This window comes from Dermacentor albipictus, chromosome 3, assembly GCF_038994185.2.
Source record: "Dermacentor albipictus isolate Rhodes 1998 colony chromosome 3, USDA_Dalb.pri_finalv2, whole genome shotgun sequence".
In the NCBI taxonomy this organism is placed as follows: Eukaryota; Metazoa; Arthropoda; class Arachnida; order Ixodida; family Ixodidae; genus Dermacentor; species Dermacentor albipictus.
The window spans coordinates 143,670,372-143,686,556 of NC_091823.1; the positions used below are offsets into that span (position 1 = coordinate 143,670,372).

The following is a 16,185-nucleotide window of genomic DNA, read 5'->3' on the forward strand; positions in this document are numbered from 1 at the left end:
GTTGCGCTTTTTAGACAATCACATGGAAGGAAGACAGGACAGGCGCAACCGCTGATACTTGACATGATGAAGGGAGAACACAAAAGGAAGAGCCCGATGTAGAATAAATGAAGTTTAGCAGAAAGCGTTGTTGGGCAAGTTGGTTCATTGTGTTCTCCCTTCATCATGCCAAGTATCAGCGGTCGCGCCTGTCCTGTCTTCCTTCCATGTGAATGTCTAAATGCGCAACCAATGTTTCCAATTACAATGAACCAACTTGCCCAACAACGCATTCTGCTAAACCCCACACATTTGTTTTTCGATGAAATATGCCTCTGCCGACTCGCGTGCTATTGCGTCAAAACTCCGTTTTAGAGTTCGAGTCGCTGGTTGCGCGGGTTCACAGCCTGCGCCCAAGGTACACAATTTTTTTAAATGCTTTGTTTTATCGCGAAAATAAATGTACTGCAAATATATTGTGCGTCTTGCACGTGTCAGTTCTGTCATCCCTGGTCTGTTGCTGCGCCGCAATTCTGGTATATATATATATATATATATATATATATATATATATATATATATATATATATATATATAAACGAGAAGAAAAAGGGTTACCGAGGGGCCCGACTTTTATTAGTCATATCAGAAGAAGCCAAGAAAGACTGACACCGAGGACAACATAGCGGCGACCTTTAAGCACAAGTAAGGTTGCCCTCGGTATCAGTGTTTGTTGGATTCTTATGATATGTCTGCATATATATATATATATACTTGATACCCACAACTGGTCCAACAATGTGCTTTTTTGAGCCCTCTTAAAGGCGTGACGCTTAAGCTGGAGGCATCTGTTTCTATCGGTTCTCCTGGCGGTTATCGTAACCGCCCACTTATGCCATTGGCGATTCTGCCTACTATTGCGACGTGTTCCACACAAAGCGAAACAAATCATTGTTTATTCTGACACACTCGTTCACGATATTGAAGACAGAGCCTTCCTTAGCGAGTCACCTCCACTTTTCCGGGTCTGGTTACAGGGTTTCTAGCATTTTTCGTGGACCGATCCCGAGAACAGTGCAATTTGAAAACGCGGGCCAGTGCCGAAAGTAGTGTAGTCTAAATTGGGGCGTTCCCGTGGGTATCTAGAATAAAACTAAGTACAGTAAAAAAAATTTGGCACTCCTACTCACCTCCTACTCTCCCCACGTGAGCGCTGAAGCTGTAAGCGCCGTGCGCTGTGGCTGTGCCCATTGTCAGCCCCAACTTTCTCAGGAAGACCTTGTCTTTGATGCACTTCCAACTGGATGGTTGAATCGTCTTCCAATTATTCACTGCGCAGGCGCCACCGTAGAGGTCATCATGGACTTTGAGCGCACAGAGTCGGTGGTCGCGTCGGCGTGCATCGCCCTTTTCTACACGTTCACGGGCGGCCTCTACTCGGTCGCCTACACGGACGTCATCCAGCTCCTGGCCATCTTCTTTGGCCTGGTATGCAGTTCTTTGCTTGTCTTTCGTGGTCAACATTCTCCATAAGTGGTACTGTGTGTGACGAAAGCAAGAGGCATCTGCATATTCTAGGACCTCGCAAGGTCCTAGATAAGGTCCTAGACCATGCCTTAAGGCACGGCGTTCTGGAATTGTTTTCTTACTAACGTCTCTTCAGAAGTCTAATTTAAGGAGGGAGCTGACAGCTGAAGTTGCAACTTTGGTATTGAAGTTACGTAAACAGGGCTAAAGTGCCTCAGAAATGCTGGCTAACGTTTCGATAGGTGGACCTATACTAGTCGAAGGTGGCCTTGTCATGCTCGGAGGGCTGACAAGGCACCTTTGACGAAGATAAGTCCACTTACTGGAATGTTAGCCAGCCTTCCTGAGGCGCTTTCGCCCTGTTTATGTAACTTCAGTACCACCGTCTTCAGTAGTGTAATTGTGCTTTCATATATTGGTCACATGGCACATGGCTGATGGCGCGTCTTTGCCCTTCATCGCTCAGTGGCTGTCGGTGCCGTTCGCCATGCTCCACGAGGCGGTCGGCCCGATCTCGTACCCGAGGAACGACTTCGTGGGCAGCGTCGAGTGGAAGGACTTCGGCAACTACTGGGACAACATGCTGCTCCTCATGATGGGCGGCGTGCCCTGGCAGGTTGGTGGACCATGTGTCTCGAACCTCTCGCATTGCTCTCTGTCCGTCTTGTCACCGCTCGTGTAGCCGCCTCCTTTACACCGGTTTCAGGCTAGTGCACTACTCTCCTGCGACAATAGGAACATCAATACCCTCTCGCATTCAGCGGAAAATATTGTTGCTGCGTGTACTTTTCACCGGGCGTTTTCCAATGGTGCATGGACCTGCGAACCTGAGGCTAATGGCTTTTCTGCAGCGTTCGTGAAAGTCTCCTATTTTCGCAGTGCGTGCTGGAAAAATATTGCGTTAACGGAAGTGAACGCAGTGGCATAGACGCTGTGCTAGACACGTGGACAGTTGCGAAAACCTGTCATATGTGGCAATGTCCTGCACGACTAAGGAACGGTCGAGTGAAGTCCTCGCCTGCTCTAGCGCTGCTTTTTCAATGTGAAAGTTCACCGACTAAACCAAGTTTCCCTGCTAAAAGCGGCGTGCCGTCTCTCTCCTTACTACCTGTCGCTCTGCAACACACTCAACGCACTACGCACGCAGGTCTACTTCCAGCGGGTTCTCTCGAGCCGCACGGCCGAGGGTGCCGAGCTGCTGTCGTACATGGCGGCGTTCGGCTGCTTGTTCATGGCCATCCCGCCCGTCATCATCGGCGCCGTCGCCAAGGCAGCCAGTGAGTGCAGCAATGCAACGCAGGGGAAAGCAGAGTGCGCGGCCAGTGCCAGCGACTTGTAATTGCCAGAATCACGGAGTAGAAAAAACAGCCCCAAGTCCATTGCACTACAGAATTGGGTTTCATCAACCAGCCCTCCCGGTGCAGTATCAAACGCGCTTCAGCTGTCAGGGAAAGCTTGCAGAGAGAGGGCATTCATAGCCGATGGACGTAGCCTGTATGGATGTGCCACTCGGTGACCGATGTGACAGGAAATGCGTGATGATCACAACGAACGACACGTAGCGCGCGTGGGAGAAATAGCAGGACCCATTGTGTGGGGTTATCATGGCGGCTCTTTTAACCTTGCACCATCTCATGAAGCTGCCATGCTCAGATGGAATTCGAGACGCTATGCATACGCCGCAGAGAACGGTATTTTTCGTTCCTAATCAGTTCTTGCCCCATGCATGACTCGCCTTCGCCGAGGCGTATTCGCACCGCCAACTCTTTTCTGTGCCTTTGCGTGCAGACTTGACGCAGGTGGGCTACACGAAGGCCGTTCCACTGACGGGCGAGGCGACGTCGCTGACGTTGCCGCTGGTGCTGCAGTACCTGACGCCCGGCTTCGTTTCCGCCATGGGGCTGGGCGCCGTCTCCGCGGCGGTGATGTCCTCTTCGGACTCGTCCATCCTCAGCGCGGCATCCATGTTCGCATGGAATATCTACAAACTGGGCATCAGGCAGAACGTGCGTGCTCCGCCCGGTCCCTTTGTTTTTTTTTTCTTCTTGGCTAACAGGCGTGAGCTAGCGTGGAGCTTCGTTTTGTAGCCAATAGTGCAGAACGTCACAAGGCACTGTGGATTTCCTGCGGTGGGTAATCATCGCCGAAGGCACAGGGTGCACACACGTACAGCTCCCACTACGGTTCGCTGAATGTGAAAAGTTGGTGCAGAGAATTGGCATTTCAGATGACTGGCCATTGCCACAGTAATCACGTAATAACGACGCAGCGGATTATGATATGTAGAGGTGGTGACTATTCTTACTTGTTACAGGAATCAGTACGTACCGTTTGAAATGAGAGAATTCTTTCGGAAGGGATTATCGCTCGTAATTAGAATATAAAGGATTGACCTTGGCCGATATTTCCGGATAAAGAAGCCATATCAGCGAGGAGACCGTGACGTTTGACGTGACGCAGCGACTCAGTCGTGGCGCCCCCGTCTTTGCGTGAGGATAATCTAGAATGCGAGGATTGTTTCATTTATTATTTTCGTAATTTAAAGATATTAATTTTAAAGAAGACATAAATACAAAAAGAAGTCTGAGTGAAAAGATGCAATGTGCGAGACCCCTTGGTAATGCTTATGTCAAAGGAAAGAATTCATCCATGATTCACCGATACTCCTCATTGCGAAATACAAAAGCAGCTCTATATGAGTTTTCATTTTGCGATATATTACCTGGCGCGGACAATCTGTCTCCTGCGGCACGTTGAAAATGGAGTGAAGGGTCACGCGACTGCGTCGCTAGTCTGGAGATTCCGACAGGCAGCGTGTGGGTGACGCGTGGGCGCAGTTCACAGCGGCCGTCGCAGACAGGCCTCCGCTCATGCAACGCGTTGTTTCCATATATAGTATCGTGCGACGCGATCACCGCATGCCATCGCTGAACAGACGAAGGCCCACTCCTCTGGCGCCATCGTGTAGCGGTCGTCGCAAGTCTTACGCAGCACTGCGCTTTTCTTCTCACGCTGCGCTCAGCGTTCGCTTTCATCTTTCTGTGTGTCCGCTCTCTCGGTTACGCCGAGGGACAACGCCGACGCTCGCCTCAGGAATGGGCGCCTAAGTGCTGCCCTCTAAAATAACTATACAATGAACAGCACCAGGCTATTCAAAACATGCAGAGCAGCTGTAATGTCATGCACTGTAGAGCAGCTTTCAGTATATACAACGCTGCGTACAACCAGAAAAATGAAAAATACGATATTCATTCTACAAGTCTAAACATACTGAAGAACGTTGTAAATAAATAGAATAATGAAAAGTTAACTGTTTATTTAGCCCATGTAAACGCGAATTCCTTTTAAATTAATCAACAGAACCCTCTTTTATACCAGCCGGCAATGAATTCCACAATGGAACACGTTAAATATGTGCAGTGAGCTTGCCGTAATTAGTCGTGGGCTTAAAGGGACACTAAAGGGAAACAATAAATCAGATTAGACTAATAAATCATTCTTTGAGAAACCTGCAGGCAGTCATTTCGAGAAAATAGTTTGAGTATTGGATGAGAAAATGAAGGTCGAAGTATCAGTATTTGAATTTCGCGCCGAAACGCCAGCGCCGGTACGTCAGCGTGACGTCAGGGATTCCAAAGTTTGTTTTCGCATTTGGGCCGCGTTGGCTGAATAAAGGTTCCCGAAACTTGGCATGTTTAATATTTGGTTCCTTTAGAACACAATGTAGTCAATCTGTACCGCTATATACAATTAGTAGGCCCTGGAAGATGCCATCAAAATCCATGACGTCACAGCCCCCAGGTGCGGGAACTCACGTAGGCGTCGCCACCCGAATTTCGTTCTTGCGCTTTTTCTGGCTTACCAAACGTCTTATCGTTGTAAGAGTGGTGTTTCTGGTGTTGTAGAACGGTGATTTACTGATGCAGAAGAACTCACTTTTCACTTTAGTGTCCCTTTAAGTAATAAGTAGTTATATTATGTAACAAGAAGCGTCGCTGGAACATGACGATATTAACTAGGATGTATCAAAGGAAATGGAAGCTTTCCGGACACGTACTTAAACAAAAAAATTCTGCTATATCTGTTCAGATTCTGCATTGTTAAAATGTTAAGCGTAAAATGTAACGAAAGAGTGTGAGACATAAAACCGCTAAAGATTATACGTATTGCTTGATTCTAAACGTGTTGAAGTTAGGATAAGTGAGTAACGTAAGTGTTGCCCCATGATGAGTTGCAACAGGTTATATGACAAGGGAGCGCTATGTTTTTCCTTCTTTTTCGATTTATTCTGCAGTATAAGTATACGTGTTCTTTGTAATCGCAATATTCCCTTCCAGCGTGATGCAATTCTTGCCGTTACAGTGTCCGTTCAATTGGCATTCCGTGCTTCGCAGGCCACGGATAAGGAGGTGATCAGCGTGATGCGCGTGTCCATTGTGCTGGTGGGCGCGCTGGCCACCTTCATGGCGCTCACGGCCGACTCCGTCTACGGCCTGTGGTTCCTCTCCTCGGACCTGGTCTACGTGATCCTCTTCCCGCAGCTCGTGTGCGTGGTCTACCTGAAGGAGCACGTCAACACGTACGGCTCCTTCGCCGCCTACGTGATCGGTTGCTTCCTGCGCGCGGGCGGCGGCGAGCCCATTCTCAAGATACCACCCTTCATCAAGTACCCCTTTTACGACTACGAGCAGGGCGAGCAGCGCTTCCCGTTCCGCACCTTCTCCATGGTCATCAGCTTCCTCACCCTGGTGGCGGTGTCCGGCGTCGCCTCGTGGTTCTTCGCCGGTGGACGCGCGCCTCTCAAATGGGACGTGTTCGGCTGCTTTCAGCCCGACGCCAAGGAGCTCGACAAGGTGCCCTTGGTTGAGGGCGCGGATTTGAAGGCGCCTGCCGCTGTGGGACCACCGCCCGCTGCTCCCGAGCCTGTACTCACGCCGGCCACGGCGGAGACGTCTGCGATTCCGGGCAGTAGTGCGTCGGCGTCGACTACGCCTCGTGACGCCGCAGGGATCACGCCTCAAAGCACCGCGGAAAACAAGCTGTCGCCAGTCGAGAAGATTCCCAGCCGCACATCGAAGCACTCGTAAGTGAGCCGGCGAAGAGTCTTGCTTTTTTTCTGTATTTTAGAGAGAGAGAGAGAGAGAAGGAGATTCTTATAGATGGGAAGGAAAGGTTGGGGTAAAATGCAGCGCAGTAACTGTCTCTCAGCAGAGGACACCTCAACCGCGCTGCACAGGGGGTAGGGAATGAAAGTAGGGGGAGAGAAAGTGGGAGATGCACGAAATGCGATAGCGCAGGAGGAGTGTGCCGCGGAACCATGAGTGAGGCAGAAAGCGGAGGAGGACAGGAGGGATACGGCCTGTGCGTGCGCTAAGTTGCCGACGGCCCGGTCAGGCTCAGCCGCGTGGGCAACCTCATCTGCGCTTCGGAGGGGGGCAGGGTGCCGTTGGGTGGGGAGGGTTAGGCTCGTCCGCGGCGTCAGATGGTGAGGTCAGTCCGCGGTATGTGGCACGGGGACCACTGCTCCTGCAAGGGACGATGCCGAGCGGCTACGAGTGAGGCTTAGTGTCACGCTTCCTTGGAAGTTGTCGCCGCTGACACTGAAGGCACGACTTCCCAGCGACGAAGAGCCACTGTTGTCCTTGGTGGAACGAAAGCGTGAGAATAAAAACGTAGTGTCGCGAAAGATGGCCTCTGCCGTGACGATGGTTATATGCGATGTGGCGCCAGTGTAGCGCGCGCCGTCTGTATGGAAACAAAGCACTGCATAAGCGAACGCCTGTCTGCGGTGGCTGCTGTGAATCCCACCCACGTACTGGCACCACGAGCTGGCTCTCGCGATCTCCGTATTAGTGAGGCAGTGGTGCCACACTTCGCTCCGTTTGAAACGTTCCACACGTGACTGATTGCCTGCGCCAGCCAATATATCGCAAAATGAATGGAGTATCGTAATCATCGGTGTTTTTTTTTTGCGCATACACTCGGCAACCATGAACGCTGAGTGCACTGTAGTGGGTTCCGTCTCCCAAGATCAAAGTGCGCGCTCACTGATGGACACATGACGTATGGACGTATGGACGTATGACGATGACGTATGGACACACAAACGATCGACTATGATCAACTTTGATGCGCGCGCAGATATCCGAACGGCTCGAAAACATCTCGATCAGTCTAGGTGCCCCGCGCAACTCAGCGCTCTGGAGAACTGGTCACATTGTTTTTGTATATGGCTCACGTATACGAGGACTCTATTCGCCTCGTTGCCTTGTACGGCAGATATCTACAGGGACACCGTTGCAGCTCAATTCTCCACGTTGTTGATGGCGTACTTGGGTTTATCTTGAACGTAATGTCCGAAATAAACCGCTGCTCTTCAGAGTTGCGTCGGAAAGAGAGGCGCAACTCTGAGCCTAACGCAACAACTGAAGATAAAAACTCCTGATTTCAAAATTATCCGATTTCGTACCAATGAGATAAATCACATAATCAGCGATGTAGCAAAATTAGTAAACTAGTACGTGTGGGTGGATCTGGGAACACCAATGTAGTCCAGTTCGTGATATTGCAAAGCTGAATCCGCAAGCTGAAAGCAGCTGTACCGCTGAGTCGGTTTGCGTTTCTTGGCGAGGAAACGCTTGTGCCTACACACTTGCGCCTAATTGAGATTATGCATAGAAACGGGCTACGCTCCCGAAAAATTACCTTTCACCTCTTTTTTTTTTGTCCGAAGGAATTGAAATAAATTCTGGTATTTTACACACCAAAACCATGATTTGATTATGAGGCACGCCGTATTAAGAGACTCCAAATTGATTTTGACCATCTGGGATTCTTCAACGTGCGCCCAATGCACCGTACACTGGCTTTTGCATTTTACCCCCCATCGAAATGCGGCTGCCTCGGCCAGCATTCCATCGCGCGCCCTCGGGCATAGTAATCCCAACGCAATAGCCACCGCGCCACAACGACGGGTAAAAAAGGAACCGAAATTCGAATCCTTAGACTATGTATACAGCTACTTTAGCGCAAGTCGGCGCAAACGAGTTGCCCGTTTCCAAGTTTCGCGAATTACATCGCATCGATACTTCGCGTGTGCTTGGCCAAGAAATTCGGCCGCGAACGGCATTGCCGTTGCATGCTTCACGTGCGGTCTGGGCACGTAAAACAGGGCCCGTGTTCACAAAAACCTCTTACGCTAGAATCGTACGCAAGATAAAAAGTCGGCCAATTTTGATGCTGGACGTACCGTTAGCGAAGGGCGCCAACCAAGGCCAAAGATCACTTACAAAATAAAAGGTTTGCGTAAATTCGGCGCCAGATTTTCTCGATTACACTCAAACTAGTATCCTCGACAAGACATTCGCAAAAGAAAAACAAAAAAAGACGGCATTTTAAATTTTTTACCGACGTCAGTTCTTCACTTACTTTCTTCCGGCGTTATGCTGACAAAAATGCGTGTGTGCCTCCCGGGCCCGCATCTCACGTTATAGTATCATGCAATGGTGATGCAGCAGGCAGGTAGTGATATACCTGGCCAATGGCGATACCGAGATTTGATATCCGGTTAAGAGTGTGGTGTGAGGAGGGAGCAACTGAGAACGGAAGAAGTGCCCTCTCGCAGGCATATTGTAGTTAAGGGACACTAAAAACAAAACAAGGTAAATTATGCCCTTCCACAATAACGAAAAAAAAGGCTGTGCTGAAAGCCGCGTCCGACGTCCCCCTCCAACTTCTTTGACAGGTACGTTACACGGCCCCGGCCTTGTGTTTACGGAAGTACGCCCGATGTATTTTTGTTTCTTTTTTTTGCAGGCTTCAGGTTAAGGTACGTCGGCCATAATCACGCTGGACAGTTAAATACATACGTCCCTCGCGTCAGCGTTCATTCTGTGCGAGTTGCTGTGCAGCCCGCGCTGATCAGCATGCTCGTCGTTGCTGTAACAAGGGCCGCATCTGATTCCAGAACGGAGATGTGCGCTTTCGCAGAGAGAGAGAAACGCATTCCATTCGGCCGATGTGCTCCGACGCGATATTATGTAAACGTGAGCTTCAAGCAAATCGTAAGAGGCGTCATAGTTACTCACACGTTTCAAAGTAATTTCGACTGCGTCCGTTTCAACACACTTTGATGCTGTTTCGTCTGCTTGTTGTGCTCTATAGATGGGGTTCTACGCAATCGTGCAGTTGCCGCGAAGCGGCAACAGCAGCTTATGCGATGACATCTCTACGGGGAACGCTATTCTAGAAGGCGAGTGGGGCGAGCTTTCTGGTTCTTTTTTTTCTTTCCCCCGCTCGGCTGGCTGTTCTGTATTAGCGTTGCAGTAAACTGCGCTGGGTAGCTTGGTCGGATATCAATTGACAAATATTCTTATCCTCTCGCTTCTTTTTACTCCAGTATTGCTTAACCTGGCGAAAGCCTTTTCTCACCACTTGCATCTTGCAAGACAAGATGACAGGAAGCAATGCGTCTTCACCACTGCCGGACAGTCACACCCACCGTCAGGTCACGCGACTAACTTATTGCGCCCTAAAATTACGTGCGCTACAGAGCACATCTATAAAAAAAATTGTAGGACGCTTAAGCTCCACCTTCAAGAGTGGAACGCGATAGCGTTATCGCGCTCCGTCCGCACCGCCTACTCAAACGATCTACGCGAGCCAAACGTCGCGATCGGCTCGGAGAGCCGGGCCGCGACGCGCCATGAAGGCGGACGCGATCATGTAGTGAGTGGCGCGCCACGTGTCGGCGCCGCGCCGTACCTTGCAAGGAGGGGGTCTTCTGTGTTTGCCGCAAGATGGCTCTGCGTGTGCGCAGAGCGCAGAAGAAATTTAGCATAAACGTACTTCGCTACTCGTGAAACTGCGACGTCTGTATTTACATGGTCATAATTACCGATATTCACACCGCAGTATAACTTTCTACAGCTCGTTTCTGAGGACAGCACCGCATTCACTAGAGGCGATTTTGTACCGCTTTGAACGACCGAACTCGTGGTTGAGTGGTAGCGTCTCGTTTTAACACTCCGGAGACCCTGGTTCGATTCCCACCAGCCGATGTGCAACATGTGTTTTATTGATGAAGTGCCTTCCGGCATTTGTCGCTCACGGCCACCGCTGCTGACGCAGTCGAGACCGGCTCTTCTGCGACACGAGATCCTTCATGCTGTCGCGTTTAAAACACCAGCATAACGTAGTGCAGAAAAAGAGCAGTAAACGTACTTATAGCGTGACCCGGCTTACGAGCGGCAGTGAGGACATGCTAATCGCTGTCATTTGCAATTAAGAGATCTAAGCGGCAAAAAAGACTTTCGCCATGCAAGATATGCTTTATTATTCACGAAACCACAAAGTAGGCGCCACAGGGTCTCGAACACCGGCTCACAACGTGGGAGTCAGCGGTGCTAAAGCTGGAACTTGCCGAACCTTTCTTTTGAATTGTGTTGCCGTAGCAACTATAAGGACGCTCAAGGCAAATTTCCGTTGATGGCGATGGCGTCACCGTAATCCGTATAAAGTCCAAGTTCGAGTAGATTGCGGCGACACGCTTTGCTGCAGATGCGAGAGAAAGCTTGAGAGGGTGAGCCGCGAAGGCTAGCGGCTCGATGCGGCGGCGGCTTTTCGCGCGCGGTAGGGAAGAGGCAGGGATGGTTATTTGCCCCGTCTTCTCGTGAGTTTAAGAGGGGGGGGGAGGGGGGCGGAGGGTGCGGAGCTGGGAGATGTGCGCGTGCTAGAAAAAGGGGGGGGGGGCGGCGGGGGGGGGGGGTAGGTTAGCGCGCATCTGATCTACTACACCGTGGCTGAGGTTGCTGGGCGTGGTCGACAGCGCCCTATCTTGGAGGCAGTCGGCGTTGGGTTCGAAGGCTAGGTGACCCGAGATAGGTGATGGCGTTGTGTACGCTGTGTTCTCGCGTGCCTAGTTCACAGTGAACAGAGATGAAGTACGAAGGTGAATTCGCTCGCCGCTGCTACCGCTATTCTTCGCGCCAGCGTTTGGACAGCGAGTGTCTGTGGTCATCGAGTGAGATGTGTTCGTATTTGCCTGTGCATGCGTCACAACGTGCGCAGTTAGTAAGCTAATTTTTGCAGCAGTGTATGCATATACAACTAGCAACCTTACTTTGCAAAGCTGTCCAATTTGCTGTCGCAATCAGTGCTTTGCCTTCAGGACGAAACTGCGAGTTTTGTTTATTAACCACAGACTCAAAATTGGTTGGGCCTTTGCTGCATTACATTTGTTAATTTTGGCGTTTTGAAAGACCGGTTATTGTGCCGTTTACGTACATTCCTCTAGCCTCTTATGCTTTACCATATTTAACACATAGAGCCACTTCTTTATGACTTGTTCTCGTTATTAACCCTGCGCCGCACAGTAGCACTGATTGGTGTCGAAAGGTGCTAGGACTCGTAGATTTTCTCGCTTGCGGGCGCAGGATTTCACACAGCATACTTTATGACGGGCAAGCCACCCTGTGTGAGAAGGAGCTTTGCATGTTTTCTAACGACTGTACTTTGTAGGTAGTGCTAAGGTCCTACGTAGTCTTAGACACTTCGTAACCGAAAGGTTACTCTAAGCTCACTACGAATAAAGGGTCAGTAAGCCGAAAAAAGCGCGAGGATGAAAGGCTGGTGGCGACGCCGCCGTGAAGTTTCTGCACAAGCTCGCGCCGTGACTCCAGAGATAGGCGGCGCCTTCATTTGTTATCGGCAAAAGTGGAGTGTATTGTATTATAAATGAGGCAGAGACTACAATTGGCAAGTTTTGGCAGCCTTTACTGAGCCACGACGGCCAAATATAAAAAGTAAACAAAAAATTGGAGGACGCTTAAGCTTCGCCTTCAAGAGTGGAACGCGACAGCGTTCCCATCGACCCGCCAAGGGGTGTAAGACAATGCGCTACGGCGCAGGGATCACTTACGAGGCGCCCCGCATCGGACTTTGCGGCCACCTATCACACGGAGAGCGTCGAGCAACGCAGCGTTCGGCGCGGCAACGAAGCATGCGCCTGAGCAAACGGAACGAACCAAAGAACTCGGTGTCTCGGAGGGGGAAACGATCTATGCCTGCCAAACGTCGTGATCGGCATGGGCAGAGAGATGGATAGATAGTAATCTAAAGAAGGGAACGGCGCTTCATTCTGCAACCCGCATGGGAGCACGGCGAAGCGTCGTCAGGGGAGAGGGAGTCGGGGCCGGTCCGCGCACAGCCCCAATGCGCGCATGGTGCGCCACCTGTCGGGGCAGCGCCGTACATTGAGAGGAGGGGGTCTTCTGTGTTTGCCGCAAGATGGCTCTGCGTGTGCGGTAAGCGCAGAAGAAATTTAGCGGAAACGTACTTCGCTACTCGTGTAAATGTGACTTGTGTAAGTTACATGCTCATAATTACCGATATACACCGCAGTATAACTTTCTACGGCACGTTTTTAAGGCAACACCGTGTTCACTAGAAGCGCGTTTGTACCGCTTTCAAGCATCGATCTCGTGGCTGAGTGGTAGCGTCTCCGTCTCAGACTCTGCAGACCCTGGTTCGATTCCCACCCAGCCCATCTTGGAAGTTGCTTTTTATTTATGAAGTGCCTGCCGTGATTTATCGCTCACGGTCAACGCCGCGGACGCCGACACCGACGCCGACGACACCAGCTTTTCTGCGACACGAGCTCCTTAACGCTATCGCGTTAATAATATCCGTGTCGTCACACTGACACATCGGCGCTGGGTTATCGACACGAAAAAAAAATGGAAGAGTACTTCAACCTTAACTTTCTCTCCGAATGATCAACACATTGCCGCGAAATATGGAAAATAGAGCTTCGAAATAGCTTATCCGGTCTAAACTTGATTTAATGTTTCCCTTCAAGTGTCATTTTAAGCGTGGTGATTGCACTAAGTAAGCGGTCCCTCCTTTGGTAGGCGAGGTAATGGACTCTAGTTTGCGGTGACCACGGACGCGAAAGTTGCCGCAGACAACCTGCTTACCTTGCAGAGTTTGTATTGCCCTTGATTGTGAGCTTTCTGCCTACACAAAATTTGTTCGCTCCATATAGCGGACACGGCTCGACCGTAGATCAGTGGAGCTTCGGAGAAGTTAGGACCTGCATCTATGGCATATTAAACCCTGTTCACGTGCAACTCACCTATGGGGCAGTAGTACGTCAAAGTATGGAAAGAAAAGCTTGGGGTGACGGAGGAGTTGCACCGGATTTGACGAGGCGGTTGAGAAAGTATGACCCGGTTTTCATTTCTTTTGATTTCCGCCAATAGCTCGTATGGTTCTTTTGCACAACTTTCCTTTGCGCCTCTTTTGAGTATAGCTTGGTTGACTTTGCCGTACGACTTGCTTCAATTTGCCTTAGAAGTACTGAATGCTGGGCGTGTTGGTATTCCATAATCAAGAAAGAATGGCGCGAACACACGTTGACGAGAAAAAAAAATGAATGACGCTCGTTCGAGTTTTTCTTTCTCATCCCTGTGTGGTTGCGCCATCCTTTCTTGAGCATTCAATTTGTGTGTACCTGAGCTTTCGTGTTTCTCTTGTAATCGATAGCTATTCTTGTAGAGTTATTCATGCTCTTGCATACAGTCTCCATTTTTTCCTAGGAACCTACGTGCGATGCTTGTAGATTGAAGAAACTATCGAACACTTGTTGTGCCCTTAGTCTCAGCACGACATTTTTAATGAGGCCTCTTTGTCGTGACAGCTTTAAACTAGTTAAACTCCGTAGAATCTTGGTTTCAGCTAGTCGATGCAGGTGTCATATTTCCGGCAATGAAAGGCGCCAAATTAAACGCGAACAAGGACGACCAGTGCTATGTCTCTTTCTCCGCGTCTACCTTGCGCCTTCGATTTCGTGAAACAAGACTCCGTACCATTTCCTGAGACCAAAATACTGCGACAGCAGCCACACCCCTCAATGGCGTGAAATATTCGCACAAATGTGCAGATCAAGTGCAACTGCCTGAGTGACCCATAGTGGTCCACGTGTACCTATTGCTCGTCATGGTTGACCTCCCTGCCTCGACTCGCCTTGCTTCTTGTCTCCCCTCTTTGCCAATTGAGCGTCTCCGCAATGGGTGTGTCTTGCAGAGCGGAAATGACGTTGAAGAGTCCCGGTGCACCAGCGAAGGGCGACGTCAGCAAGGACGCGAGCGAGACGGCGACCAGCAAGCGCAAGCGCAAGAAGCCCCGCCGCTCCAGCCAGGAGTCAAGCAAGTTGGCGCAGAGTGACACCCCGCAGCCGCCGCAACCGTCGGCCCCGCAGGAGACCACAACCGAGGCGGAGCACCACTGAGCTGCCCTGGTGCCGCCACATTCGCAGCGAATGCCGCGTTGCTCGTGGTGGCAATGATAAAGAGAAAATGCGCCTGTCTCTTGGGAACCAGTTCGACTTGGGTATTTATGCACGCAGCCGAACCTCTCTAACTCTTAACCACGCTTTGTAGTACACTTCGAGCGCTGTAGAGCTAAATTTCCAAGAGGATGCACGCAAGTAGCTGCAAGGTATCCGCAGCCGTAACACGTTCCATAGAGGTGTCCGAAGGCAACCGATGCGTACACGAGACGGGCCATGGTGAGGCCTCATGTCCACAAAGTTAGTTTGTGTGGTGTAAGGCGTTTGAGGCGCTGTCGCTGCTCGCCGGCAGTGTTCCCGTTTGCAAGCGTCTTTGATGCTTCTTTGTCTGGACACGCAGAATATGCTAATTGTTCAGGGTTGACGAGGTGGGGCGGACAGAAATTCGCTGCTTACTTTTCGGGGCGTAGTTATCGGGTGTGAACACTATAGCACATGGGCTGAGAACAACGGATATGCACGGAAGAAGGCGCGGCTCCTAGAATTTTCATTTGCACAAAATTACGGTGCTAGCGCAGCACAGACAGGCGCAATGTCTCATGAACTAAAGACGTGTAAGTGGAACAAGACGAGTGATGAAATTAAGCTTTGTTGCCTGATAACGTGCCCGGTCTCACTTTGTTTAAGAAGTTATCAATTCATGTTTCAGTAATGTGCGACGATAATTTTCTTAATTTTCTAGTGCTGTGCGACAGGGAATATTGCAATGTCGCACCTATTCGCCAATATTCGATTGTTCTTAGCCTTCAGATGTTCGCGAAAGACGGTATTCACCTGCTTTTGAAATTTCCGCATCCTTGCGATAGAAGATATTCACCTTTCCGTCTCACACACAAGTTCATTAGCGAGTCAGTTAAATGATTCTTGGAATCGCTTACGCCATTTTTCACTGGAATAAATGCTTATTCTCTCCCTTTCACACGCCTCTTCGTTCTTCTTCGACGCCATCTTGCTGCCACAAGTTGCTTCCGACAAAACATCGCCAGGGAACGCAGCGTGTCGTGTACACTGTCGCATATCTGCCTCAATCCGCATTGCCCACGCTCGCTGCCTCGTACCGCTGTGAGGCGCGCACTGTCACGAACCATTTGATTTGCTAGCTTGCACAAATGAGCCAATTAAACACGTAGGTTAATTTAAATGGCCTTTGGTTTCGCGAAAGCCAGCGTCCCGCTGCGGTAACGGATGAAGCGACCAATCATAATAGCATTCGCGCCACCTCAGGCCACACAGCAAAACCTGCCGGACAATTCTTTTTAGTTATGTTTCTTCTTCTTCACTCTATAAAGTTTAAATTACTGACTCTAAGAGGCATGTTGTGATTGGAACGT

At 50.1% G+C, this 16,185-nt stretch overlaps 1 protein-coding gene across 1 annotated transcript in view; it reads left to right on the plus strand.

Moving 5' to 3' along the window:
* The window catches only part of LOC135905324 (high-affinity choline transporter 1-like), a 50,126-nt gene extending 34,353 nt beyond the window's left edge, over positions 1-15,773 (plus strand). The window contains exons 4-9 of the mRNA XM_065436355.2: positions 1,319-1,467; positions 1,973-2,122; positions 2,654-2,783; positions 3,295-3,512; positions 5,901-6,589; positions 14,590-15,773. Of these exons, the coding sequence (XP_065292427.1) occupies positions 1,319-1,467; positions 1,973-2,122; positions 2,654-2,783; positions 3,295-3,512; positions 5,901-6,589; positions 14,590-14,794 (1,541 nt within the window). The 3' untranslated portion in view covers positions 14,795-15,773. The remainder of the gene's footprint in view (positions 1-1,318; positions 1,468-1,972; positions 2,123-2,653; positions 2,784-3,294; positions 3,513-5,900; positions 6,590-14,589) is intronic.
* Positions 15,774-16,185: the final 412 nt, after the last annotated feature.